Genomic DNA, 26,240 nt, shown 5'->3' on the forward strand with positions numbered 1-26,240 from the left:
TGCTCCATGGCAGACCCCGCGCCGCGGACCCGCGGCCTAGCCGCCGCGATGCCGCAGAGCCCGACGCGCATCTCCCGCCTGCAGGAGAAGGAGGAGCTGCGGCAGCTGAACGACCGGCTGGCCGTGTACATCGACAAGGTGCGGAGCTTGGAGACGGAGAACAGCGCGCTGCAGCTGCAGGTGACCCAGCGGGAGGAGGTGCGGGGCCGCGAGGTCACCGGGCTCAAGGCGATCTACGAGGCGGAGCTGGCGGACGCGCGGCGGGCGCTGGACGACACGGCGCGGGAGCGCGCCAAGCTGCAGATCGAGCTGGGCAAGCTGCGCGCCGAGCACGAGCAGCTGCTGGGCAGGTGGGCAGCGGAGAGAGGGCCGGAGAGCATCCGTGGAGGGGGGATGGAGACGGGGATGCGGGCGGASATGCAGGCGGAGCGGTGGCCGCCGGCGGAGGCACCTGCGGAGCGCGCYCTGCGCTGCCGCTCTCCCGTCCCTTGCCCGCTCCGCCGCGGGATGCGCGGCCGGGAATGAATGAGGGAATGAACGAGGCACGGGCAGCGCTGCCGCTCCGCCCCGGCGGGAAGCGCCGGCCCCGAGCGCCGCCCCTGCCGGGTGCGAGTGCCCCGATCCCCGCAGCATCCGCGGCCGGTCCGGCGCTCAGATGCCCGTCAGGATGGCTTAGATCGGTGCAGACGGAAAGAGGGGCAAGTTTTGGTTAGACAGGTTAGGTGTTAGGTAGAAATTCCTTACTGTGCAGGTGGTGAGGCGCTGAAACAGGTTGCCCAGGGGAGTTGACTCTTAAAAAATGAAGTAAAGTGATCTGATTGCCACCCGCAATAAGAGAGACCTTAGAGTGTCTTCCTGTAACTCAAGAAGACTGGAAGGAGATTTTGACAGGGGCATGGAGTGATAAGACAAGGTGGGAACGGCTTTAAACTGAAGACGAGCAGGTTTAGATGTCATACTGGGAAGAAATTCTTTGCTGTGAGAATGATGAGGTCCTGACACAGGTTGTCCAGGGAGTTCGTGGATGTCCCGTCCCTGGAAGTGTTCCGGGCGAGGCTGGACGGGGCCCTGAGAAAGCTGCTCTAGTGAGTAGAGCATCCCTGCCCCTGTCTGGCGGCTTGGGACTAGATGGGCTTTAGAGTCCATTCCAATCCCTCAAAATTCTTTGATTCCATGACTGTTCACCACCCCTTTATGGGCAGGAGGCTGTCTTTAAGGCTCAAGCTGCGAAAGGATGAAAAATAGACTGTTCTGAAACACAGTAACTTCATAAAATGAAAATACTCGAGAGGGCAGTAAGGTGGGACACGCTTAAAAACAAAAGAGAACTGTAATTCGTGTGCGTCTTCCAGGATGTTCCAATGTTACAAAAGGTAGAATTTGTGTCCACATAGCCTCCAGATTGACGGCTTTGTGGCACAGTGCCAGGATCTCTGCCCTTGCAGTGAACTGATTTCTTGACACTAGATTTTGCTTYTTATACATTTGACTTGATTCAGTTGTTTATTTGGTTCCTTGTTTGTGCTTACCTTCAATTTGATTTATTTGACTGCTGTGGTTTTAGGCTTCYGAGCTTTTAGTCTTGGAATTACAAGGAGTATCCATATTGAGGGGAAAAAAACCTCCAGAGTTGTTAATCTTGCTCTGCTACTGTGTAACCTGCTAGATTTCCTMAATGCCCTCTCAGCCCTGATTTTTCATGGTGAAAACGGACACTTCACCTGTTACAAGCCTGTTGTTGTTTCCATGCGTCTGCAGACAGCTCTGGTATCTTTTCGACCCTTGTTATTTAAAAAAACTATACCCGTGAGCTTCTAATTAGCGAGACTGGTTGTTCTTGGAGTTATCTCTTGCTGCCTTATGAAGATCTTAAATCAAAGYGGTCATTGACAGTGATAGGGAAAGCCAGGTGTAGCTGCAGACAGGCATCAACATCACTTGACTCCAAGGTCGAGGTAGGAATTTCCATCTCTTTGTGATTTTATTGAGGAAAACACACTCTTCTGCCAGCTTCTTACAAGAGGGAGAATTGGGGGATTGGGGGATTAGGCTCTCGATGCAATCTGTAGTGGATTCTCTTTTCATGGCTGGAACCAAGGCATTAATAATGTGGGCATGGAGTTTCTTCATATTCTGTTGTGCGTTTTTGTGATGGGACAGTTGGCAAAAAGCTGATGATTTGGTGGTGACAGAGGATTGATTGCTCTTACGCTGAAGCCGTGACCTTTGTGGAGAGTGGTTTCACTGCCTGGTAGCCAATGCACGTCTCAAACAGGTCAATTTTGTACCCCATGGAACACAGGTGAYAGATCTGGATTAGAATTCCTGGATAGTTTAGTAAAACAAACACTTAAAGCTGTTTGAGGCTCCTGGATTCTGCTTGTTTGTGGCTATTTGGTGTTGTTTGGTGGCAGATCTCACAAAGGGCGTGCAGTTGCTTTGTCGCCTTTGAGTGTTGTTAAGATGGATATCTTGGGGATATCAAAGCTAATCTGTAATTCTATTTGCGAAGTCTTAAAAAGGAGCAAAGGCTTTTTTCATTTGAACTGGAGCACACACCCTCATGGCTTCTTAAAGCGGTTAAGTCATATTATAACCTGATAAGAAATACTCTTAAAAACACTTTGGATAAGTGTGTGTAGGAGCGCTGTAAATATTTGAAAGGTAGGATGAAAATGTGTGCTCTCAACAGAATTTTCCTTGCCCACTCAGAAAGCTGGACTGCAGTGTGATGTATGTGCTGGCTTTAGTTTAAATGTGAGTATGTAGTCATTTGGATCTAACAGAGTCACTTGGGTAAAAAAAAATTTTAAAAGAAGTTTCCTAGCATGTTTGGTTTGTGTGGTTTAGGTATTCTGGTATCCATGTCATAACACTCAAATCAGTGATGGCTTTAGTTCCTTCCAGAGCCAGTGGAGATAAATGTTAGAAGAAACTGCTCTCAAGGTGTTCTGGGTCTGCGGAGGGAGCACAGATGATTTCCCACTTAGTTATCTGAAGTTGGGCAATAATTCATGGTCTTGCTGTCCTTCTTGTGGTGTTTGAATATTTTTGCAGTTGTTGTTCTTGTGCAACTCTGAATAACAGTTCTCTAATTAGCATGACATCCTTAATTGCAGTTGTCATTCCAGTTGTCTTTCAGTCAGTCTTCGAATTAGTGCACCAAACTCAAGCTTCTAGCTACTTCCAAAGTGCTGTAGGATTTTTCCTATTCTTTATGGAAATTAAAGATCCAGTCACCTGTTTGTTGGATATGTTGACTTCAGTGCCATCTATATGGTGTGATGCACCAAAAGCTTGCTCTGTTCGTGCTTTTAATCCCGCAAGAAAAATTGCATTTGTTTCTATGGTTGATGCTGCTATATATAGCAGACTTGTTGCATGCTCTCCTTCTAGAGTGCYTGCCATGCAGTGAGTTCTGTAGTGCTGTAGCTAAATGTGAAGGCTTCCCTTGATGCCTCAAATCTTAATTGGGGGGGGGGAGCGAGATAAGAAACCAGCCTTCCTATTTCTGTTCTGGGCAGGGGATAGGAAAATGATATAATTGTGTAGGTAGGAAGCTTGTGATGGGTAGAATGGAGATGAAAAATAAATCTCTGTCTCTCAAGACTTGGGGGAAAAAAAACCCATGTAATTTGAGTTTAGCTGTATAGACCTCTTGGATAGCTCTTGGGAGGTAGAGAAGAGGGAGMTCTTTCTTCCATAATTTGTGAAAGTTCTGAGAGATCATACCAATTTCACTGTATTTCTAGTTTATTTTCTCATTCTTGATGAAATAAGACTTTATCATGTGCTTTGCCACTGGCGATAGCTGTTGTGGAGACATCCCTTAACTTCCTTCCTTTAAATAAATAGTGTAGTTAATTGTGACCACTAAAATTATGCAATCAAGGGCTGTGGAAGACACCAGCAGTAGTTCAATAGAAAAAGATGTCTGTTCACATGGATTGCCATCTACTGGACTTGCTCGTGGACAGTGAAGGTGAAAGTGGCTAGTTTTCTGGATCATCAGCTGAAGTCTCAAAATGTGTGATGATACAATTAGCAACAAATTATTTTGGGGTAGTAACTCCTGGTAGAGTGCACTTCCTTCTACAGAGCCGTGTTGCCTTGGCTGGGACTTCAGATTGCTGCARATTTTGTGTTTCTTGAGAAAAGGGTTAAATAGACAAGGTGTACAAGGCAGTGAAAGATGTGATCCTCTGCCAAGTCATAAAAGTCATCATTGAAGCAGCAGGTCCCAGTTGTTCCATTACATTCTACCGACTGGATAAAGCCTCTCCTTTTGGGGGGAAGTGTACTATGAGTTCATTTTCCTCAACAGCACACCAGGGAGAAGTGCAGAGCCAAGATGGTGGAGGGGAAGAGTCTCCTGTGTCACTTGAGCCATTAACTTAACAAGGGTGCACATTGTGGAGTTTGGCACAGCTGTGTCACCAAGCCGTGTTGAACAAGGGCCGTTCAGAGAGCCAGGCTGGCTCTTGTGTTATGTGGCTCTGCTCATGGCTCTGGTTTCAGCACCATTTTCCATTGGTGGGAATGGTTTCCAAGATAAGAAAATTTATTTTAAAGAATGTTTGTGATGAGGTCTTAATTAAGTGCAATGCAGGTCAGAAATCCCTGTCTGGAGTTGTCCAGGTTCTGATTGTTCTTGTGAGGAAATTGTGTTGTTTAGGAAGCATAAGCTGGTGTTACTACTAATTCATTTAGGAAACCCATTGTTTACATTTGTCTTTGGCAGGCTGAGGTTTCATGGTGGCAGTTTTCCAGTGCTGAGGGACAGGACATCTGCTCTCCTGGAAGAGGAGACAGTGTGATTCAAGTAACTTTTGAGAATATTGTCTGTTTTATTGAAGATGTTGGTAAAGGATTTAATCTTCCTTTATTATCTTCAGGTATTTTGTAGATTTGTACATTAATACCAAATGTAATTGCGGTGAGGAACTAAACTTTAAGTTTAAATATCAAAGAGATTATTTATCTGTCTGTCTTGCTTTGTATCCCCAAGTAGCCCTTCCTTCCCATCTACATTCTGAAGCACATTTCTGCATTGAGATTAGGTAATAAAACAAATAGCAGTAACACTTCCCATCAGCCTGTGGCTTGAATTTCTGTGTGAGTGTGTGGCACGCTGCAGCTGGTGCCCTGAGCAGCTACACAGAACCATGTGGTGTTGGTGCAGGCAGAGATGTGACACCTGTTCCAGGGTTTTCTGTGGTTCATATGTGCCATTAGGAGCTAGGGAGGAACTGTGGAAAGGAAATTTCACTGCAATTTCAGAGCACCCAGGGGTAGGGATTAGGTTGATCAACTTGTTGCAAAATAATTTAAGCCGCTGAAATATAAGAATTTATATTCTCAAGTAAGCCTGTCTTCTGTGCAGTGTAGGATATATTATATTTGGTGTCCAATATGTGGACATTGATGACGGCAAGGTAGTGGGCAGTGATATGCGTATGCTGCATATGTGTAGGACCTGTCTAGAGGTGTGGTTGCAGTCTTGGGATTCACACAAATGGCCATGAACTTCAGGGTTTGTGACTTCAAGCAGGGCCACGGTTGCAGAGCAGTCTGTGACTTGAGATGATGTGCTGCTGTTGGTTTCAAACACTACATTTAAATAAAGTGAGTGAAATGAGACAAGCTGATACCACATTACCTATATTTATTTTACAGGAAAATTAAGCTTGTCCAGTTACTCTTATTTTCATGTTGATCTCTGTACAAAAACTTGAATGCTATTAGGCAGGTGTTTCTTAACGTTGTTTTAAATAATTTCCTTGCAAAACACAATCTTACTGTTTTGTCTTCTATAGGGGAAAAATATGGGAAACGGACTGCTAGCTAAATAAAACATAAAACATTAATGACTAAAGCTGAGTTTAAAAATTATTTTCATATTTCCCTACAACTGGAGTGGAAAACCAGCTCACTGTGCAGTAATAGTAATTTTATGTGGACCTAAATATAGGCTGCATTATCAGGAATTACGACACGTGTGTATCTCTGTCATGACTTGGCTGAAAGCCAATGCTTTTCAAGGAGGGTTTGATTAATGTTGGTAATGTTTAGCTTTGTGATCAGACTCTTAAGTACTGTCAGAAAGGAGTGGGTGGGGTGTGGGAGGTGAGAAGAGTCTTGTGCAGGGTAGTGACACCCTGCTCTTGGTTCAAAGGAACTGTTAAATTATATCTCCCCAGGTCTGGCTACTGACTCCTTGCCTTGCATTGGGTGAGTAGTTTGTCTGGCTCCAGATGGTCACTTCAACTTATTAAACTGCTTGGAAATGATTTCTTGRTTTGTTTGTTTTTTTGGGTTTTTGTGGGGGTTTTTTTGTTGGTTTTGTTTTGTTTTGTTTTTTTCCTGCATCGCTCTCCTATTAATTTAGCAAGAAGTTTAAGAGATTATGGGAAATGCTATGTTGTTGTTCACAATTCAGTGGGTAAGAAAATCCACACACTTTGAAGTCAAAAGAGGGAAAACCAAGCTGCTTCTTTGAAGAAGGTGCAAGTCAGCAATTATTTCTTTGCTTTTATTTTCCTTTCATGAGTCAAACTACTTGAAAAGGAGTACAGTTCTAATTTCTGATTTACCTAATTTCTGAACACTGTAACAGGAAGGCGTTTGAGGTTTTTTTTATTTGTTGTATTCAGATGTAGCTTTGGCTTTCTTGGGGAGGAAGAAGCCAGCTATTGTCAAGAGGCTGAAGTTCTCCCTGGTGAAAATTAGTGGGTGTGAGAGTGAAGTGTGTGTTGTGTACATTAGTGTTTGTTTTTATAAATCACAGAGGCTTTTCTGATCTTTCCCTCCTTTCCTGTATTCCCTTTAGGGCTGGGATGATGCTGCTGAGTTGCTGAGATTTCATCTGGCTCTCAGCGTTTGAAGTGGAGCTCCAGTTTCTGTTTTCTCCCTGAGAATGTATTCACATGAGCTGTCTCGTAGTCAGACAACTCATGACATTAACAACTAATAGTGCTTAATTTTAATTCTCCACCCACCCACCACCAACCCCCCTTGCTGTGGCTTTTGTTGGATTAAATTATAGTATGGCTTCTCAGACAGTCTGGTTGCAAACAAGCCAGAAAGGGCTGATCTAACTGGTAATAGTTACTCTTTGTGGTACAGGTGCTACATTGGATTTTAATCATGTTGTTGTTGCTAGCCCACTTCTATGACCTTTTTTTCTCTGCTGATGTGCGGCAAGAAAGCTCATCTCAGCTGTCTTCCAGTCTGTAAAAGCATTTAAAAGGTATTTGCATTGAAAGAATTTAAAATCCAAGTAGTTTTAAGATATCCACACTCTTTGGATGGTGGTGTATTTTTGGGAGTCTCGGTATTTCAGAATCCAGGATAATTTGGGTCGGCCTGGGGAGCATCTGTGGCTGTGGCTCTGCAACTTTCCCATTTCAGGATCTGGCTTTCTAGGCTTGGTTTCAGCATGAGAGAAGCAGTTTTGTCGTGTTTTGATTTAGGCTTTTTCTCGCAGTKATCAAACCTCAAATGTCTGCTGTAGGCCCTTGTGCTTCCTAATGGGTGATGAAGAAAATTGTTCTTACAGACATACCAAAGCAAGACACCTTTCCTTCCCTCTTTTTGCTCTTCTTCCTTGCATGCTGAAGCTTCAACAGCTCCCTGGGTGGGAGAGGAAGGACAGGACAGAACTCCAGTGAATAATGCAGRGAGTTGGAAGCCCTAAATGTATCCAAACCCTAAATCCTGTGCATTTGTTTGAGCTGTGGGTCTGAGCATTGAAATGCCACAAAGGGGCTGGGTGGTGYGGGGCAGCAGGAAACAGCTGAGTGCAGGGGAGTGTGTTTTTCGTGTCTCAGGGGCTGCCAGGCTGGCCCTTGGATGCCACGGGGGAGCAGGTGCTAATCCCACGGGGTCGGGATTAGCGAGCGCTAAGTCTGTTGCGTAAAGCCTGCCATGTGGCGTGGCTGTGGTGCAGAAACTTCCAGACATCCCTGAATCCCTCTCACTGCAGGCACCTCTCCTGAGCGTGATGTTAAGTGCAGGTAATCTTGGGGGGTAAAAAGCCTTTTAAATATTTTAGAATCTTTTAAAATCCTGTTGATTTTGCATTAGGTCTCTTTTGTCATGAAGCGTTGTTGTGTTTTATAAGCTGTACAGTAATTAAAAAGAGTGGTGGATGTATTCTGAATCAATCTTTATCCAATTTTAAGTCTTCTCAGCATTATGTTGTTAGTTCTGCTTTTTTTTTTTTAATTTTAGGGGTTTTTTTCACATCCTGAAAGTAAAGTGTGACACCTGAAGAAGGATGTGCCAGCTGTGGTATTGACCCTAAACCTGTCCATTCCTGTTAAATGTTCGTAGTTCAATTAAAACTATTCTAGGACTTCTGAGTGCTGCTGCTCTTGATAGAGAAATGGGAATATTCCAGGGAGAAAAAGGATGAACACCAAGGTGGAATAACTTGTACATTTAAACATAGCTGTTTGTGCCATCTGAGGACAGCAAATATTTTTATTCATGAATATGGGTTTTCTTTCTCCTGCTTTTGGTAGTAGTCTGTAGCATTATTTGTAGATAGTAAACTTAGCCTGAAGAGTGTGGGGTTGTGTTCATGTGGCATTACTTCATTTTTTTTACCCCGTTCCATTTCTCTGTTTGAACATGCTGCTTTAGGTATAARCACCTAGAAACTGCTTGACTGCTTGCATAGACACAAAACCTAATTTGAAGGTAGTTTCAAAAGCTTGTGTGCTTGCCTTCATAAAGAAATCACATTCACCTCTGCCCCAGTGCAGCTTTCCATGATGGCCAGTATTGTTGTGTAGACAGAATTTGGGTCTGTTCCTTCAGGTCTGTGGAACTTTGCCATTAATGTGTGATTAGAAGGGTGCTGCAAAGCACAGTGAATTTAGCTAAGACAAAATATTTTTGCCAGATGTTTCTTAGGTTTGAGATTCAGATTGCTTTGTTAGTTAGCATTTTTGGGGGCATTTCTAGATTTTCTTAACCACCTTCTCTGGTTTATTCCAGCTATGCAAAAAAGGAATCTGACCTCAATGGAGCCCAAGTCAAACTTCGTGAATATGAGGCTGCCCTGAATTCTAAAGAAGCTGCACTGGCCACAGCCCTTGGTGATAAGAAAAGTCTGGAGGGTGAAACTGAAGATTTGAAAGAGCAAATTAGAGAGGTGAGAAAAAAAAATATTTAACCATCAGGTTCTGTGAGCAGGTGAGGTGGTTTTCTATATTGTGAACTGCTGTTGTGATTAAATATAACTTTGTAACCCAAAAACAGCTTGAAAATGTATCCTCTTAGTCACAGGAAGAACAAATTGTGCTACACTTTCAACACTAGAACCAGTGCTGAGTAGGTTTCTGAGTCCTTTACTGTTAATAACATGAATGATGGAAGAGAGAGCTCTTCAAATTGCAGATGCTGAAATTGCCAGGGATGTTAAAAGAAAGCAGGTCGAGATTGGAAGTACAKTTGGCACATTTCAGAAGTGTTTTGGGGGCAGGCTGACTTCATAAGAACAGATAATAACTGACAGGTAACRGTGATTCTCTCTGCCCTCCTTTTGGTTCTGCCTGTGGTTCTCCATATTGTCATGGAACAATGAGGGAAAAAACCTCCTGTCCTAGTTTTGTTAGCCTTTYGATTTGTGATCTTGAGCAACACCACCTCGAGAGGACAGATTGTGGAGACCAGGAAATTGGTGTTTGCCATGTATTAGAAGTTATGATCTGTAAAGAAAATTAATAAGAATTCATTTTAATTTAAGAATTAATAATAACAATTTTAATGCCAGTTACTGACATGAAATATATAGAACTCACTTGTATAAGCAACTGTAAAAATGTGTGTGTAATATGTAATATTGGTAAATATTGGTAAATATTGGGATTCGATTGTAAAGTTAAGTATGTAACTAACTGAGGCTCTGTGAGGCTGAGGTCACTGTGTTGTGTGAATTCTGCTGCATAATTTTTGCATCAATTCTTTTTATTTCCTAAAGCTTGAGGCTTCTTTAGCTGCTGCCAAGGACCAGCTTATCAATGAAACCTTGCAGAAGGTGGACCTTGAAAACCGTTGTCAGAGCCTCATTGAGGACCTGGAATTCCGTAAAAATATGTATGAAGAGGTAAATACTTCAGTCTCAGGAATTAATATTTTGAAAGGGARGAAGACAACTGGGAAGTCATTCTCGAATAGGAAAATGGTTTAGGTTGGGAGGCACCTCTGCTAGTTGTCTGATCTCTTGCACAAAGCAGGGCTTACCTCTGCTCTAGCATGAAGATTTCTTACTTCCTTTTTCCAGGAAACATTATTTTAACTCTGAATTGGTGTGGTAAAATAACTTCATGTTGTTGTTTCGTCGTGTTTTTTCATGTTAAATTCTTATCATGGTATGCAATGCACATGTCCTTTCTTGGTAATGAGAAACCAGGTTAGTGATTTCCCACATAATCCATTATGAGAAATAAAGTGGAGGGGAACACTCMAACAGGTATGGTGGACCTGAAGTCCTTTTAATCAAACCTTTCTAAAAGGATGCTTTTGAATAATGAAACAAAAATCGATGAGTAGTTGTCTTTTAGAATCTTTTCTTGCCATCTTCCCTTTTACCTGTAGCAGTTGAGGCTTTCCAGGAGAAAAAGTATTCCTGTTCCGTGAGTACTTTTTCTTGCTAGTGGTATTTCCAGCTTTATTTCATGTTGTTGGAATCCCTTTCTTTCCAGAGAAAGCACAGACAAGCACACAAGTTAATGGGGAAAATGGAGAGACTGTTCYGTTTGGCAACAGTTTGATTTTGTGCAAGCGACAGAGGATACCTCAAGAAATCAGGGATGGGTTTCTAAAATCTAATGATACTGAGGTGTAGTTGTCGAAAGTTCAGACAACTCTTAGAAAAAAATACTGATGGTATCYTAGCTCTTATTTTACTGGCTGGCTATTGCAAAACAAGACTGGGGAGACTGTTTCTACTGAAAGTTTCATGTCAAAATAATGTAATGCTAGAACCTGCATTACTCTTTATTCAGCAGGATAATCTTATAAAATTTTTGTCCTGAATGTGTCTTGTTTTACTGGCCCTCACAGGAAATCAATGAGACAAGAAGGAAGCATGAAACTCGTCTAGTTGAGGTGGATTCTGGGCGTCAGATTGAATATGAGCACAAACTGGCCCAAGCCCTGAATGAAATCAGAGAGCAGCACGATGCACAAGTGAAGCTGTACAAAGAGGAGCTCGAAGAGACTTACCATTCCAAAGTGAGAACATGTTTTCACACAGCTGCTTGATGTACTTTGTTTTTGTTTTGCTTAATACCATAATTAGTGGCTTTATGAGGGAGCTTGGTGTGCAATTAGCCTGCGTTTGAGTTTGAATTTGCATTTTTACATCTCGCTTTGGGAGCAGGTTTAATCCTCATCAAGTACAATAACAGAAGGGATAGAAGCATTGTGCAAAGATGATCTGGGGGGAAAAGTGATTAATGCTGGGATTGCTGTGAATTCACAGAAAGTTCATGAATCTTGTTGTTAAGTATGATACTGAAAAAAGATCAGTGAAGTGTCCTGTATTTTGTGTAAAAATTCATAGTAGAACCTGTTGAGAAAGTAGAGTCCTGTGACCCTGTACAAAACATGGGGAAGTCTTACAAGGCCCAGCAACTTCTGTTTTTCACTCATCTAGACAGAAAGCTGAAATCAGTTATACTTCATCATTTCCTTCCTCTGCTGTTATTCAGCATTTACATCAAGAGGCACTCTGATGTCTCAACTGGACCTGGTTTTTGTGGCTGTAATTTTTGCAGTTAGTATTTTTTGAAAGCAAGATGGTACAGCAGAAAAAGTTAATGCAAAAGGAATTTATTATCATAGATTTTGGTCTTTTCAGCCTGCTTATCTCCAGTCTAGCTTGGGAAAGATTATTTAAGTTAAGATCTAGCCAAAAATGCATCTTCTCATTGCTTTCTTGATTTTTCTCRTCAGGAATACTTTCCTGTGTATTTGGAATCTTATTTAAATAAAAAAATTAGATTCCTTTGCATCATCATCATCATCAATTTCAGTAAGTCTGTGGTGCAACTTAAAGGGGTGTGTGGCAGGAATGATTTAGTTATTTTATAGAAAGTACTTTATAGAAGTTGTTTTATAAAGTTATTTGAGATTGAAATGATAGAATGAAGGAGCAGTGATTTAGGGCACTGGTACTGTAATCTGAAGGCACATTATCAATTTATTTATAATGGCTGAAGGTTAACAAGCTTGCTTATTTTTAGAGAATTGGTWATTTCAGTTTAGCTTCTTCAGTTTAAGCATATTAAATGAACTGTGGCCAGCATGAAAACTGAACTCAATAGCTTGACTTTACTAATGCCTACTAGGGAAGGTTTTAATCCTAAAGTAAATATTCAGAGAATTGGAATTCCAAGCAGGGCAATCCAGTATGGGAACCATATTTTACCCCTAAGGAAAGAAATGTTTCACTGTGTGCAGAGAGGAACTTGGTGGCTTAGCGTTGCTTGTGGGTTTTTAGTGATTCATTTTTTCCTTCTAGTGAAAGTTACTTTGCAGCTGATGTCTTAATTTTGGTGTCCTGCAGCTGGAGAGTGCCAGGCTGTCCTCGGAGATGAGCAGCTCTGCGGCCAACACCATCAGGGAGCAGCTGAATGAGAGCCGCATCCGCATTGACAGCCTGTCCTCCCACATTGCCAGCCTCCAGAAAGAGGTAACCTTGGCTCTGCCTCCTCSGTCCTGCTAATCACAGCTGCTGATTTCTGTGTTAAAGGACTTTCTTTCCATTACAGTTGTTGATTTTTGTATTTAAGGTCTCTCTTTCCTTYAACTTTTAAGGATGTTCAGCATCACAACTTGAATTTGTCTTCTCTACTAGTWTTCTGTACTTTTACAAATTCCTCAATGTCTCCTTTTGACCTTAATTTTTTTTGCTGTTCAGTAGTCTGCTGCAAAGCTGGTATTTGAAACGGGATGGTGTTAACTGACTTTTGTGAAAATTCTGGTGCGTAGATGAGGCAATTTGAGACAAAACTGTATTAAAAATTCTTGACACTCTGAGCACTTCAGTATTGACTGGGCAGCCCACTGTAGAACTCTACAAAGCACCACTCAAAGCCAGAACTGGAATGTGCAGTTTCTTTTCAGTGTCCCTTTTCATCCTAGATCCAGTTTGCATCTAGACATCTAAAAAAAACCCCTAAGTTACATTTCCCAGATTACGGATATGAGACTGAGTAAATACATCAAATAACTGTACTTGAGCATTTTTAGAGGAGGAATTGGTTATTCCTACATTACAGAGGGCATAGATCACACCCAGAGAAGTATGACAAGTRGTATGTTCAGTACTGGCCCGTTTGTAACTTTGTGTGCACTGCAGTGGGAAATTCAGAGTGAAAATGGAAAATGTTCGGCCTTGGTTCAGCAGTAAGCTTTTGTAACTGTCTTGAAAATGCAACAAAAAGTTTAAATTTTTTAAAGAATATAAAATACTGCTACTGTTTGATTCTTTCTGTGATACATTTCGAACTATRTTCCTCCTGTACAGTAGACTGCAGCAGGACATAAAAATTCTGTGCATTTCAAGTGAAAAATGTAAGGGCAGGGGACATTATTTCCTAATTTTCCATCTAAACTGGCAGATCCTAGTACGAGACTTCCTTTTATATAGTCAAGTTGGTCTCTGGAAAAGATCAGGTGGTGTAATGAATGTGCATGAGATTACACAGGAACTGGGTGGAAAGTTTTGGCCACTTGGATCTTGTTTCTGCCTTTAGATTGCCATYATCTTTTCTGGGGATTCAGTCAACAGATTTTTCACTTAATTACCTCTGACCTGTTACTTCAGGAGTGACAGCCTGGTTCAGAGAGCTGGCAGCGGTGTTTGTGTGAAAATCAACTTCTGTCAGTTAGGCTGTGATTTTCTACCAAAGAAACTTTTATCTGTCTGTMTGGGGGGTTTGTTTTGGTAATGTTTGTGATGTCAATTAGTACAATTTCATCTTCCATTTTGTTAACACTAAGTTAAGCTTTAGTTTCTTGAAGAAAAGAAAGAACACTGATCCCTGGTGCTGGTCTGGTTTGAGTTGCCAGCACTGAGCTCTGTAGTAGTTTCTGCCGTGATACTCCACATGACACACAACCCCATTTATTAAATTCCTTATCTGACAACCAGTTGCACTGGTCCCCATGTGTCAGACATGTAGACTCTCTGCTCTCTCTCCATGGATTGGGATGATTTCCCAAACTGGGTGCATGCAAAGCAAACTTGGTGATTGTGGGGTGATTGGTTCCCGCGTCTGTCCTTTAATTAAAAAAAAAAATTAAAAATTAAGTCTCAGGGGGCTATCAAACAGATGAAAGCTTATGGAAAGTAAACYCTACAGCTGCCATCGCTTGGCCTCTCTTTGATAAACATTCCAGAGCCAGCAATTTAAGATGTGCTGGCTCTGATAGAATTTCTGAAGCAGGAGACAGGTTTCTAGGTTTCTTCAAGGAGTGCTTATCACCACACTGTGAGCAAGCCTTGGAGGCTCTGGTGATAGGCAAGCAGGTTTTCACTGACAACAACCCCTGTTCCTTCAGAGGAGCTGCCTCCCAGAATTCAGGATTGRCAGCAGTCAGCTAAAGCACAAAACAGACATCTGGAAACCACAAAGCACTTAAACACCTCCAGGGCTGGTGACTCCACCTCCTGCCCCCTGGGCTGCCCATTCCAATGTCCAACCATCTTTTCTCTGAAGAAATTCACAGGAATTCACATCCTAATGTCCAGCCTAAACCTCCCCYGATGCGGCTTAAGACTATTCCTATGTTCAGTCTGGCACGTGTTAAACAGCTTAACTCTTAAGCTCAATTTTTCTTTGCTGGGTGATTTCAAGTATAATAACATATTTTCAGACCTCAGAAAAATGGAGCAAGTAGCTGTTTTTCCAAGGATTTGCAGGTTTTATTGGAGCTTGAAGTGTTTGTGTTTCTGGTAGGCTGAAGTGCAGAGCAGGAAGTTGAATACGGGTGAGTTGGAGTTCAGAAATAGGGGAGGATGTGTAACGGTGTTTTGAATTCCGTGTTGCCTGAATATCAGAGCACGTGGAGGCTTGGGTGGGCTTTCCTTTGCACTGTCACTGACATTTTCAATGCTTTTTTTTCCCAGTCTAGAGCTTGGCAGGACAGAGCACAGGAGCTGGAGAGCAGCCTGGCCCAGGAACAGGAGAACTGCCGCAAAACACTGGTGGAGAAAGAGAAGGAAATTGCCGAGATAAGAAATCAGATGCAGGAGCAGCTGACTGACTATGAGCAGCTCCTGGATGTCAAACTGGCACTTGACATGGAGATCAATGCATACCGGAAATTGCTAGAGGGGGAAGAGGAGAGGTAGGAAAGAAAGCAGCAACAAATTGCAGTGTCTCTGTTATCTCTGTGCTCCCTCACTTGTCTGTTTTTCTGTTAAAAARATGATTTTAGTGGTGCTTGGCTGCTTTCCAGGGCACTGTTTTTGCCCCCTCCTGTCTGACATGGTTCTAAGTCACCTTGAAACCAAGCACACTGAGTATTAGACCAGYCCTCAAGGCAGCAAACATATTTCTTTTTAGATAATATCCAGCACARAAGAAGTAATTGTCATTTGTATTCCTATTTGGTGACATGGTTAATATCCTTTTTCAAAATTAATTGCAAGGTTATTTAATTGTTAGCCAAATTTCTGTAAGGAAAGAATAATTAAAACAAATTAATAGCCATTGTGATTGCCCAGCTTTTCAACTAGCAGCATTTCCCATATCTGGCCTCAAGAGTTTATGAGTACTGGGATTTTCACYTCTATCACAGCTGTATTCTGAGCTGCTCAAGGCTGATTCTTCTCAACTGTGCAGATGAAATAGCCAAAGCTTTTATGCCCATTGGGTTTTTGCATAAATTTCCCACAGTGGCTTAAGTCTTCCTAGGGTTTTTGGTTCTTTAACAAATGCACAGAAATGCCTTTATGCTCTTAATGTAGTAGTCCACCAGTATTCTCTGCCCCAGGAACATTAATCAGCTGTTTGACAATGTTTTGTTCACATCTTAAGTACTTAAGGCTTTACTTCTTCATGTAACACACTTTGTTTACTATMTTGCTGCATAAATCTACAGGAAGGCGGTGGAAGAAAGTTTATTTAAAAAAAGGTGAAAAAAATCAAATCGTGGAATCATTGAGGTTGGAAAAGATTTGAGTCCAGTGCTGCCCTGTTCAGCACTGAGCTGTGCCCCAAGTGCCACATCCACCTGTGTTTCCAACACTTCCAGGGATGGCGATGCCACTGCTTCCCTGGGTGATGCCTGACTGCCTTTCCAGTGAAGAGATTCCTCCTGGTACCCAGTGTAAAYCTCCCCTGGCACAACCTGAGTTTTTCCTCTCACCCTGTCCCACCTTCCCTGCAAGCAGAGCCTGACCCCATCTCGCTTCACCCTCCTGCCAGGTTGTTGTGCAGAGCACAAAGGCCACTCCCTGAGCCTCCTTTTCTCTGCTGTGATAYTTCTGTGTGTTTCCCCCCTTCCCCAACCCAGGCTGAAGCTCTCGCCCAGCCCCTCCTCCCGGGTGACCGTCTCGCGGGCCTCGTCCAGCCGCAGYGTCCGCACAACCGGCGGCAAGAGGAAGAGGATTGACGTGGAGGAGTCGGAAGCCAGCAGCAGCGTGACCATCTCCCACTCAGCCTCCGCCACGGGAAACGTGTCCATCGAGGAGATCGACGTGGATGGGAAGTTCATCCGCTTGAAGAACACCTCTGAACAGGTTTGGAAGTGMCACCACGCATGTCACGAGTAGAGGGACGGGGGCGTCCTCGGCGTCCTCTCAGCTCCTGGGCTCTGTTGACCCTGGAGCTTGTGGCATGAAGGAACTGGTGTGCCTCTAAGAAAGCTTTCAGACACTGTTTTGTGCTGATGGTGACTTTATCCTGATGGTTTTCAGTGCTTTTGTTTCACTGCAAGGTGACCCACCCGCCCACCACATTGTTACCTTGCACTTCAGAGCTCTGCCCTGCAAGYGATGTACCTGTGAAATTTTACAGACTGCATTGTTCTTGGCAAAAAATTCTGCAAGCAGACACCAGGCTTCTTCAGGAGCCTGTTCAGCACTTTCTCTGCCTTAAAAAGGCCCCAAAGAAATACTTACTGATGCAGAATAAATGTCTAAATTAAATTAATTGCCAGTGTCCCTTGTATCTGCATGCATAGTTTTTCTTCTTGGCTGCACCCACAAGCCAAGCCCTCAGTTCCCATGCCAAAGTCACTGTTACAGTGACTGCTGAGATTGTCATTTATCAAAGGGTTCTTCGTTGGAGCAGGTATTTGTATCCTCCAAATATAAACTCCAACCTGTTCACAGAATCAAACAATCACAACTTTTCCTTATGTTGCCCTCAAAATTATGCTGTTCTGTACATTTCCACCTTTTGCCTTTACTCCACTGACATAATTTGTAATTTTTGCTTAAGAAAAGCCCAAGTTCTATGCTATATAAACTCCACAAGTCATCACAGGAGGGTTGGAGTTTGTGGACTCTTAAATTCTCAAATCCTTTGTCTGGGAGAAGAGATAATTGAGCATTGTCTCACTGGGACACCAGGATTACAAGAYCTGATTTCTTGCAGCCTTGATTTCAGGGAAGGTTTCAGTAATTCTTGCCTGTGCCACCTGTGCCTCAGCTGTGTGCAGAGGTGTGCACAGCTGCATTCTGTCCTTTCGTCTTCACTAAAAGGCTGCTCCTGGTGATGATTTAGGTGACAAAGGCTGGCCTGGTTCCAAGTGTCCCCATCCCCTCTAATCAGTGAGGACATGAATAGGCTCCTCCAGATAATGTGGATTGTAATTACCGCGCCTGGAGAGTGATGGTCTCATTCAGTGAATTCAAGAAACCTTGACAACTTTCTTCTTCYAGACACTCTAGTGTTTAGATGACTCAATTTTAATAATAAACCACTTAATATAAATTTTATACTATRTAATATAAATAATATATATTTTGACATAATTATATAATATAGTAATTATAAATATATAATAATAATATATAATATGAACTATTCAACATAAATTTTAGTTATCAACTACTTCCATTGAGTCAGAACCTCCCTTTTTTTTTTTGCTTTTTTGAGGTTTTTTTGGGCTTCCCCCCTGACACACATATTTGTTTGCTACATAGATTTTTTTCCTGCTTTTTATTTGATTTGCCTACACATTAATTGTTTTATAAGGAAGGAGAGGCATCTGTTTTGTTCCCAGTAACCATGGGTGGTTAGCACATTTCTAGGGGGTCTAGATTTGAGGAACTCCCTGCTATGCAGTTTGTTAAGCTGTACTTGGGGAACCTTCACAAGTGCTTGGCAGTTTCTGCAAATAAATAGATTGAAAAGATGTATAAAATCCTTTTTAAGTATTGTATGTTTTGGTGCAGTGACAAACCAAACGTCAGCATCCATTAAGATATGTAAGATTTGTTTATTTTAGATAATTTTAACCGGGTGGAATCCAGTAGCAACTGTTAGATGATGCTAAACTGTTGGTGGAAGAATTTAAAAAGTACTACTGCTCTTATTTTGGATTTCAAAAATACCTACTCTTGCTTTGGAGCAGTCATTTTGTAAGGATGACTTCTATGTGGTTCGTTAATGCTTTTTGAGTAGTTGATAGGAAAAAAATAATGTAGATCTTGCAAGGSAGTATATGGTGGCAGGTGGCTTATATCAAAATATTTCAAGCATACTAACAGCAATATTTTGTTTTCTAGGAAGCCTGCTTGCCAAGCTTTCTGTACTTCCAAAAACATTAAAAAATTGTAAGGGGATTTTAATATTTAATACATATTACTAATAAGTACTTTTCTGGACCAAGTGATGCAAATCATAAACATTAGTTAAGTTAATATCAGAACTCAAAAGYGGGATGTATTAAGCTTTAGCTTCATAAAAGAGGTAAGATAAATATACCTAAAATTACTGTAATTCYATGCTGAGGATCAAGTGATAATAAACCCTTTTACTGAAAGTTTTACTGGAAGTGTCACAACCTCAAAGATAAAATACCCTGCACACAYAAGAGAAAATGAATGCTGATGGAAATTTTTTTTTCTCTCTTTTCTTAGGATCAACCCATGGGAGGTTGGGAGATGATCAGAAAAATAGGAGACACTTCTGCAAGTTACAGATATACCTCAAGATATGTACTAAAAGCGGGCCAGACTGTGACAGTAAGTTGTCAAGCTTCAGCTGCTCACCTGAAATGGATTTTAGGCCAACTTGTGTGGGTCAGAATGACCCACTAAGTTTTTTAGTTTTGTCCTTTCTATGTACATGTTCAAAAAAATAATCAGCTGTCTTTGTGTAGGGCACARTTAGGTGTGTCAGTAGCTGGGACAATACAGAGAGGTGTTTTTCAGAACTTACTCTCTGTATGAAGCTGTAACTTTCACTATATACAGGTGTCCTTACATATTCAACAACTCTGCATTAAAACATGTGTTTTATTGCACAAGGCTTTGGAAGATGGTTTTCATAGCTAGAAGAGATTCACAAGTGCCCTTCAAAAAAAAAATTAACTGAATAACTAATCTGGGAACGTGTGAGACTGGCAGACATTGCTCATGTGTGACTTCTGTTGACAGATCTGGGCTGCAAATGCTGGAGTGACTGCAAGCCCTCCCACTGACCTCATCTGGAAGAACCAGAACTCCTGGGGCACTGGTGAAGATGTGAAAGTTGTACTGAAAAACTCTCAGGGAGAGGTAAAGTACCTCAGATCTGTCTGAGCCTCTTCTGTGGTGGCACTGTTGCCTTTTTCAGCCTAGAAATGAAACTGGAGATGATTTTAGTAAAGGGGGGAATATAAAATTGGGTCTTTATTGGAGCTCCAGGGGCACTCATGGAAAAATATTCACCAAAGCCCTCCCCCACAGGGGTGATTGCAGTTTGATAGGTTGTAGGAAATTAGCATAGTTGTAAAAAATACCGATTAGGAGGCCAAGTGGGGATGCAATTCCCCCAGGTCAAACCTCTTCTCTGCAGCCTCCCACCCTTGTTTATGAAAATGAGACCTGAAGACCTTCCAGGTGTTCCAGGTCCMCAGGAGGAACCAAGATAGGACAGGGACCTTGTGCCCCCTGGGACTTGGAGCTCTGGAATGTGTTTGTTCATGAAGCTGGGTAAAAGGGTAGGGAAAAGTACTGGGAATGTTACAAATACATAAAAGGAAAAAGGCAAAAATCASTCTGTGATCAGCATCACCTCCAAAGATGCAGGTTAGGGCTTCACACAGGAATGCKCTGCAGCATTCAGTAAAGGTTTCCCATTTTGGAGAATTAGCTGCAGTTTAGAAATGCCTCTCATTGAAGCTTGTGATTTTTTTTTCCTCTGTATCGAGTCTAAGTATTAAAAAAATAACTTGTTCAGACACCTTCCTCGTGCCAGGGGTTGAGCAGTGCCTTAGAACATGCTTTGAAAAGAAAGTTTCAGTAAACTCTTCAGTAATTTGTCTTCTAAATTGGTTTTCCTTAAGCTTGCGTGCTTATGAGGAGTGAGGATTGTTGCAGTGAAATTCACTTGGAGCAGTGAGGGGGTTAATTCAAGAAAGGTGTCTTTCAAAACTTGGAATGGCATAATTACTGTGGTATGCTGCAATCAAAAGAAAATATTTAAATGTATATGAAAAATGCAGATTTTGGAAAAGCTTGATGAGTTTTTTTGTTAGAAAGACTCCTTTTAATCATTAAGACATTTAAAACTAAGCTGTTTATGCTCAGCAAATACCTGAAAAGCATACAAACAAAATGAGTAGAAACAGCTTTTCCAGCTGCAGGTGCTTTCATTTCTCAAAGCTGGAAGCAGGTGAGCAACAGAAGATTTATTTTGAATGGTCAAGTCTCAAAAATGTGTTGCAGGAGGTTGCTCAGAGAAGCACTGTGTTCAAAACAACAGCACGTAAAGGGGAAGATGAAGAAGTTGAGGAAGAAGCAGCTGAAGCTCTGGAAGAGGAAGACATTTACCGCCAGCAGGTATTTTCTCTTCGGGTTAWCAGGGTCATTTATGTTGGAAAAAAATGGAGAAATAAGTCATGAATTCTTAAAAAAATTAGAGATCAAGTGTGGATTTTTTAATTCAGTGATTAATGAAAGCRTGGAGCTGTGTTACTGGAACCAGTGTAAAAATATTGCTTAATATATCTCCTTGCAGAGAAGAACATTTCTTTAAAAGTTTAAAGAGACGGGATTTTTTTTTTCCCTTGAACTCTGTTCCTGATCAGATTTCCCCCCCATGCCATTTTTTTATAGTGAAGTTTGGCTTAAACTGGTACACCAAAATTTACTGAAGGTTTTGAGAATTCAAATCTCTATATTTCTGATACAGAACATTATGTTAGTGTCTTCTGTTAACGTATTTTCTCTGATTTAGAAAACTTGAGATTTGAAAACACTGTGAGAGAAAATGTCCCTTGCATGCTGAAAAAATGAAATTTTGTAGCCCAAAAAAAATGGACTGCTTTGGAAATAATTTTTTTTTGCAACCATGACTACAGACCTGTGACTAAATCATACTTTTGTGGCGTGGAGAGTAGTCAGGTTTTTATTGCAGGGTGTTCTCAAGTGCATCCACCTGCTCGTGTGGTGTCTGGAGTTGTGTAGTTCACCTGCAGGGAGAGTTTTTTGSCAATTTCACTCACAGAAAGCTACAGAGATGTGAGATTTCTTTAGATAAAACTTCTCAAAGTGCTTGCACATGCTCCCTGATTCAAACATGGCAATTATTTGTGTTTCTTGTGGTACCTGTCCTTTGTTACCCCATATAGGAAAGGACATGTAATATTAATTCCAGGATATAACTGGTTGTACAGCTTTGTTGACTCTTGCTTGCACCACACCAGGCCAATAATTTAATATATTAAAAATAATTATTTCTTCTAATATATTTACAGATTTCTTTAAATAATAAATGTTGATTTGTAAATAATTCCATACAGTAGATTTTTTTGAGTAGGAGAATACTTCGTGCTGGATATTTTTGTTGTTGTTGGGTTTGGGGCGGTTTGATTGTTTGTTTTTTGGGGTTTTTTGTTTTGTTTTATTTTTGGTTTTTTGGTAGATTTTTCTGGGTTTTGGGGGTGGTTTTTCAATTTTTGTGTTTATTTTTTGGGTTTGTTTTGTTTTTGTTTTTTTTGAGGGATTTGTTTTGGGTATTTTTTTTTTGTTTGTTTTAAATTATTCTCTCTGTCTGCAACAGGCAGAGCAAAGAGCATCCAACAGAAGCTGCGTGGTCATGTGAAATTCCAGCCACTCCAGGTTCCTCCMCCCGTGGTAATCCCTGCCTGCAGAACAGAGCCTTCTGAGAAGCACAACGTTCTATTTTTCCTGTCTGTGAATTTTTAAAGCTGCGAGTCTGATGGCCTTAATTTCCTCTGCCACTGAAACGAAAAGGAAGGTTTGTTACAAGTATCTTACACTTCCTCGCAGGACATGAGCTGGTGGCTCCYCACAGGGAGCTGTGTGAGAATTCTTGTCTCTCTCAGATTTACATGCCAGTCTCTTTTTATTGAAACCTTGCTGGAGTAGAAATATTCCAGTGTGTTTTGGGGATCGATTTTTTTTTAGATTTTACCACTCTAGGTTAGTTGCTACGACCTCTTTGTATTTAGGTGCTGTYGGGGATTGGATTAGAGATTTTATTCTGGAAGAGGATTCATGTTACACCTTGTAGTTGTGTTGTTTAAGATAGTGTTACCAGCTTACATTTTCTTATGTGTTTTTTTCTAACAAATTAGGAGGCTGTTTTAATATGGATTGCCTTACTTGTTTACAATTTGTAGTAAAAAAAACAAAGTCACTAGAGGTCTAGTCTACATTTGTATGGGAAACAGTTGTAATTTTGCCAATGTTGAAAGTTTTTTCTGTCCTTTTCACATTATTCTGATGTCTGAAAAAAAGGTTTAATAAAGCATCTCTGTGTTACAAAGTAAAGTTTTTGGAATTTGTTCATTTCTAGAACTGAGCAAGGAATGTTGAATCCTTGGTGGGCTTTGGAGCTACAGGAACATTCGTGTAAAAATGGAGCAGTGGCATTTGAGATACAAAGAGTTCTGAATAATGACTAACATGACTTCACATTCTTTAGAATTTAGAATTCTTTAGAAATCAATTCTTTAGAACTTTATTCACTCCCTGTTGCATTTGTGCTCATCTTTGTTCACGGGTCTGTTCTTACTGGACTGGCTTTTTTACTTCATCATGCAAGAACCAGGCTGAGCAGTCTAAGCAGGCACAATAACATAAAGAGAAACTTAAAAGAGAAACTGTAAAATAGTTACCTTTGGCATAGTCTGAATGTATTTTTAAATGCATGGCCAGATTTTTTGAAGTTGACTGGAAAGCTGAGGGTTTTTATCTTTTTTTTTTTTATATTGTTTCAGTTTTGGGGATTTTCTTTCTGTTTTTTTGGTAGGGTTTATCTTGTTTGTTTGGGTTTTTTGGGTTTTTTGTGTGGTTTTTGTGAGGTTTGTTTTTTTTGTGTTGGTGTTGGGTATTTTTTGTTTGGGGGGGTTTTGTTTTATTTGTTGCATTTTTTGTAATTGGGGGTTTTGTTTTGTTTTTGATGTAGGTGTATCTTTTGTTTGGGGTGGYTTGTTTTGGTTTTTRTTTAGTTTTTTTTTAAGAAAAAAATAGTTGGCTGTTTTTTTCATGGCAAAATTAACGTTTTTTATCATGGAAAAGCCCTTTTCTTGTGAACAACACAGTAGCATTTTTGTGCCAGCAGAAGCTGGAAACAAGGTTGAGGGACAATTCTTAGGTCATGGTAGGAACCTTCCTGTATAATCAAATTCTGGCTTGTAACATTTGTAGAACATGTTCTTTGATGACAGTGGGAGAAATACGGGTTTTAGAAGTGTGGTGGGTTTTTTCAGTTTTTTGTTTTGTTGCGTTTTTTTGTTTGTTTTTTTTTAATTTTTTTTTCTGTGACAAGAATTCCTGTAAATTAGCAGAAGGAGTTTTGAGAAAAAAAAAACTGTCTGGTGTGGAATGTGAGTTTGCATCTGTGCACACCCTCGCAGTGAAACATCCTGCCACAAGGTGGAGGGCTTGTTTTATTTGTCTCTTTAATATTTGTGCAGCAACAACCTGACACCTCCTGCCCTTCCAGAGTTCCACAAATTCTGTTTTATTGATCAGGGCAGCTTGTCTTTTCAAGACCCTAAAGCCCAGAAGTTCATTTTGATGACTGCCAAAGGAARGTTGGACTGAAAAACATCATCCTCAAGCTTGTGGAGAGAGGTGTTTTACACCACTGCATGGAGAAAATGCCAACTTTTATCATAATTTTTTGTCATCCTTTGGTGTTCTACAGAGCTGCTCTTCCTGTTAGTTTGGAGCTGCTTTCAGAATTCACCCYCTCCTGTTGTGGCTGCTGCCAAAATTACTCCAATACAGGTGGATTTTGGAAAGGGATCCAACCACCCTCCTGGAAAATTACCTCTTTTGCTCTGTGTGTGGAATGTGTTYATGTTTTCTGGGGGCAGTTCACCAGGAAATGAGACCAGAAGAATATCCCAGTTTGTTTTACAGAAGTGTTCAGCTCGTGCTTAAAATTTTGGTGTCTCTTTTTATTGCTACTTTTACATCAATAATTTTTAGGTGCATCCAGCCCTTCCTAGAGCTGGCAAAATATCTTGGTTATCCTTGTCTGATACTGGCATAAGACACAAATTGCATCGCTCTTCAGGTGAAAACCCTTTAGCAATTTACTGCTTGTAACTGGATAAACACTTTTACCAGGAATGTTTCACACTCATGCCTGCAACAAAACTGATGAGGAATTTGTTTAGGAAACAAGTGGTTTGACCTGTGCAGCAAATCTGTAAATTGCCTTCTTTTGTTGACAGTTGACATGATAAAAGCCCTGGTGTGATCAGAATCGGTGCAAATTAGTTTGCAGAGTTATTGACAGCAGTTTTGTGCTAAAAATTGTCTTTTGCTCTGGATTTCCTTGTCCCTGATTCTTACACCTGCATCACATTTGTCCAAGCAGAGAGCAGCATATGTTCAAAGAAATTAATATGTGAATTCTGTTCAACAGATGCTAATTATTAATTTCCTTCTGTAAATTATGCAATTTTATACGCTGGTCCCAGTTTTAATTTTTCCGTGAATGATTTGTCTTATCAGTGTATCATTTTGATACTAATTTGAGGGTTTCTGGATTGAAAAGGATGGTTTTTATCTGTGAAAGAGTGCCTTTCATATTCATACTGCACTGTAAGCAGTATCTGTACTTTAGTAGGAAAAAAAAATGCTGCTGCTTTTGCAGAAATGGCCACGTGATAACTATGAAGTGTTTTTCTCCAGGCAAAGAAAGCAAGTATTCGATGAAGAATAGAAGTTTTTAAAGCCCTTGTCCCAATGGGGACAACAGGTAAGAATTGGTGATTTTTTAGAAAGGGAGTGGAGGMTGTGTGTGATGGATATGAATGCCTCTTTAGCCTTTCCAGGCATATGAAATGCTGGAACACTTTATTATTTATAATACTCAACTAGATCCATGACAGGATTATGGTAGAAGTTGGCTATTTTATTCCAGGTTTTGCCTGGTGTGCATTTATTGCTCAATCTTTTGCTGCTCTCCTGTTTTCTTTTTTGTGGGTTTGCATAAAAACCCACTTGAGTGTGACAAAAACACAATGTGATTAATCCTGAAGAAAAGTTACATTTGGGGGATCAATAAAGGAAGGCACACTGCAGCTTGAGCTGTTTGATTGATAGAATTTTCCTGCATTTAACTCCTGGATGTGAATTTTCATAGCTATTGTGCAGTTTCAGACCAAAAAGAATTATTGGCAAGCAAATCTTAACTTGCTTGCCAATATACATATTTTATATATAAAAAATATATGTATAACCTGTGTAATAAAAGCCATGGGATGATTTTGTAACACTGGTTTTTCCCCTGCAACTGCAGCATCTTGGTTTTGAAGGTGGCATGTTTTGCTGTTGCTTCTGAGGSCGTTTTGTGCAGAGAATGTCAACCTTAATTCTCTTTTTTTGCTAGATTTTATTGGGAAAGTATTTGGTATAGTTAGAATGTGAGTTGCAGGAAATTCCTGTCAGTTCTATAATCTTTCAACACCAAAGTGGGGGACACGTTTTGTTGCCACAAACAGGTGTGRCGAGGCAGTCAGGAAAAAGATTTAAGACTTGAAAGCAATTTTAGGACTGAAATATGCAGCTCTGGGTT

The 26,240-nt window shown here is 40.9% G+C and overlaps 1 protein-coding gene across 1 annotated transcript; it reads left to right on the forward strand.

The window, feature by feature from the left end:
- The first annotated feature begins 6 nt into the window (after window positions 1-6).
- On the forward strand, window positions 7-22,969 carry LMNB1 (lamin B1). The gene is made up of 11 exons (XM_057378253.1): window positions 7-350; window positions 9,004-9,160; window positions 9,989-10,114; window positions 11,074-11,244; window positions 12,581-12,706; window positions 15,149-15,369; window positions 16,540-16,765; window positions 19,115-19,219; window positions 19,634-19,753; window positions 20,906-21,019; window positions 22,242-22,969. Exons 1-11 carry the CDS (start codon window positions 7-9, stop codon window positions 22,281-22,283), a joined length of 1,752 nt encoding a protein of 583 aa, XP_057234236.1. The 3' UTR covers window positions 22,284-22,969.
- Window positions 22,970-26,240: the final 3,271 nt, after the last annotated feature.

This window comes from Malurus melanocephalus, unplaced genomic scaffold, assembly GCF_030028575.1.
Source record: "Malurus melanocephalus ecotype Western Australia unplaced genomic scaffold, MMel_1.1 scaffold_350, whole genome shotgun sequence".
Lineage (NCBI taxonomy): Eukaryota > Metazoa > Chordata > Aves > Passeriformes > Maluridae > Malurus > Malurus melanocephalus.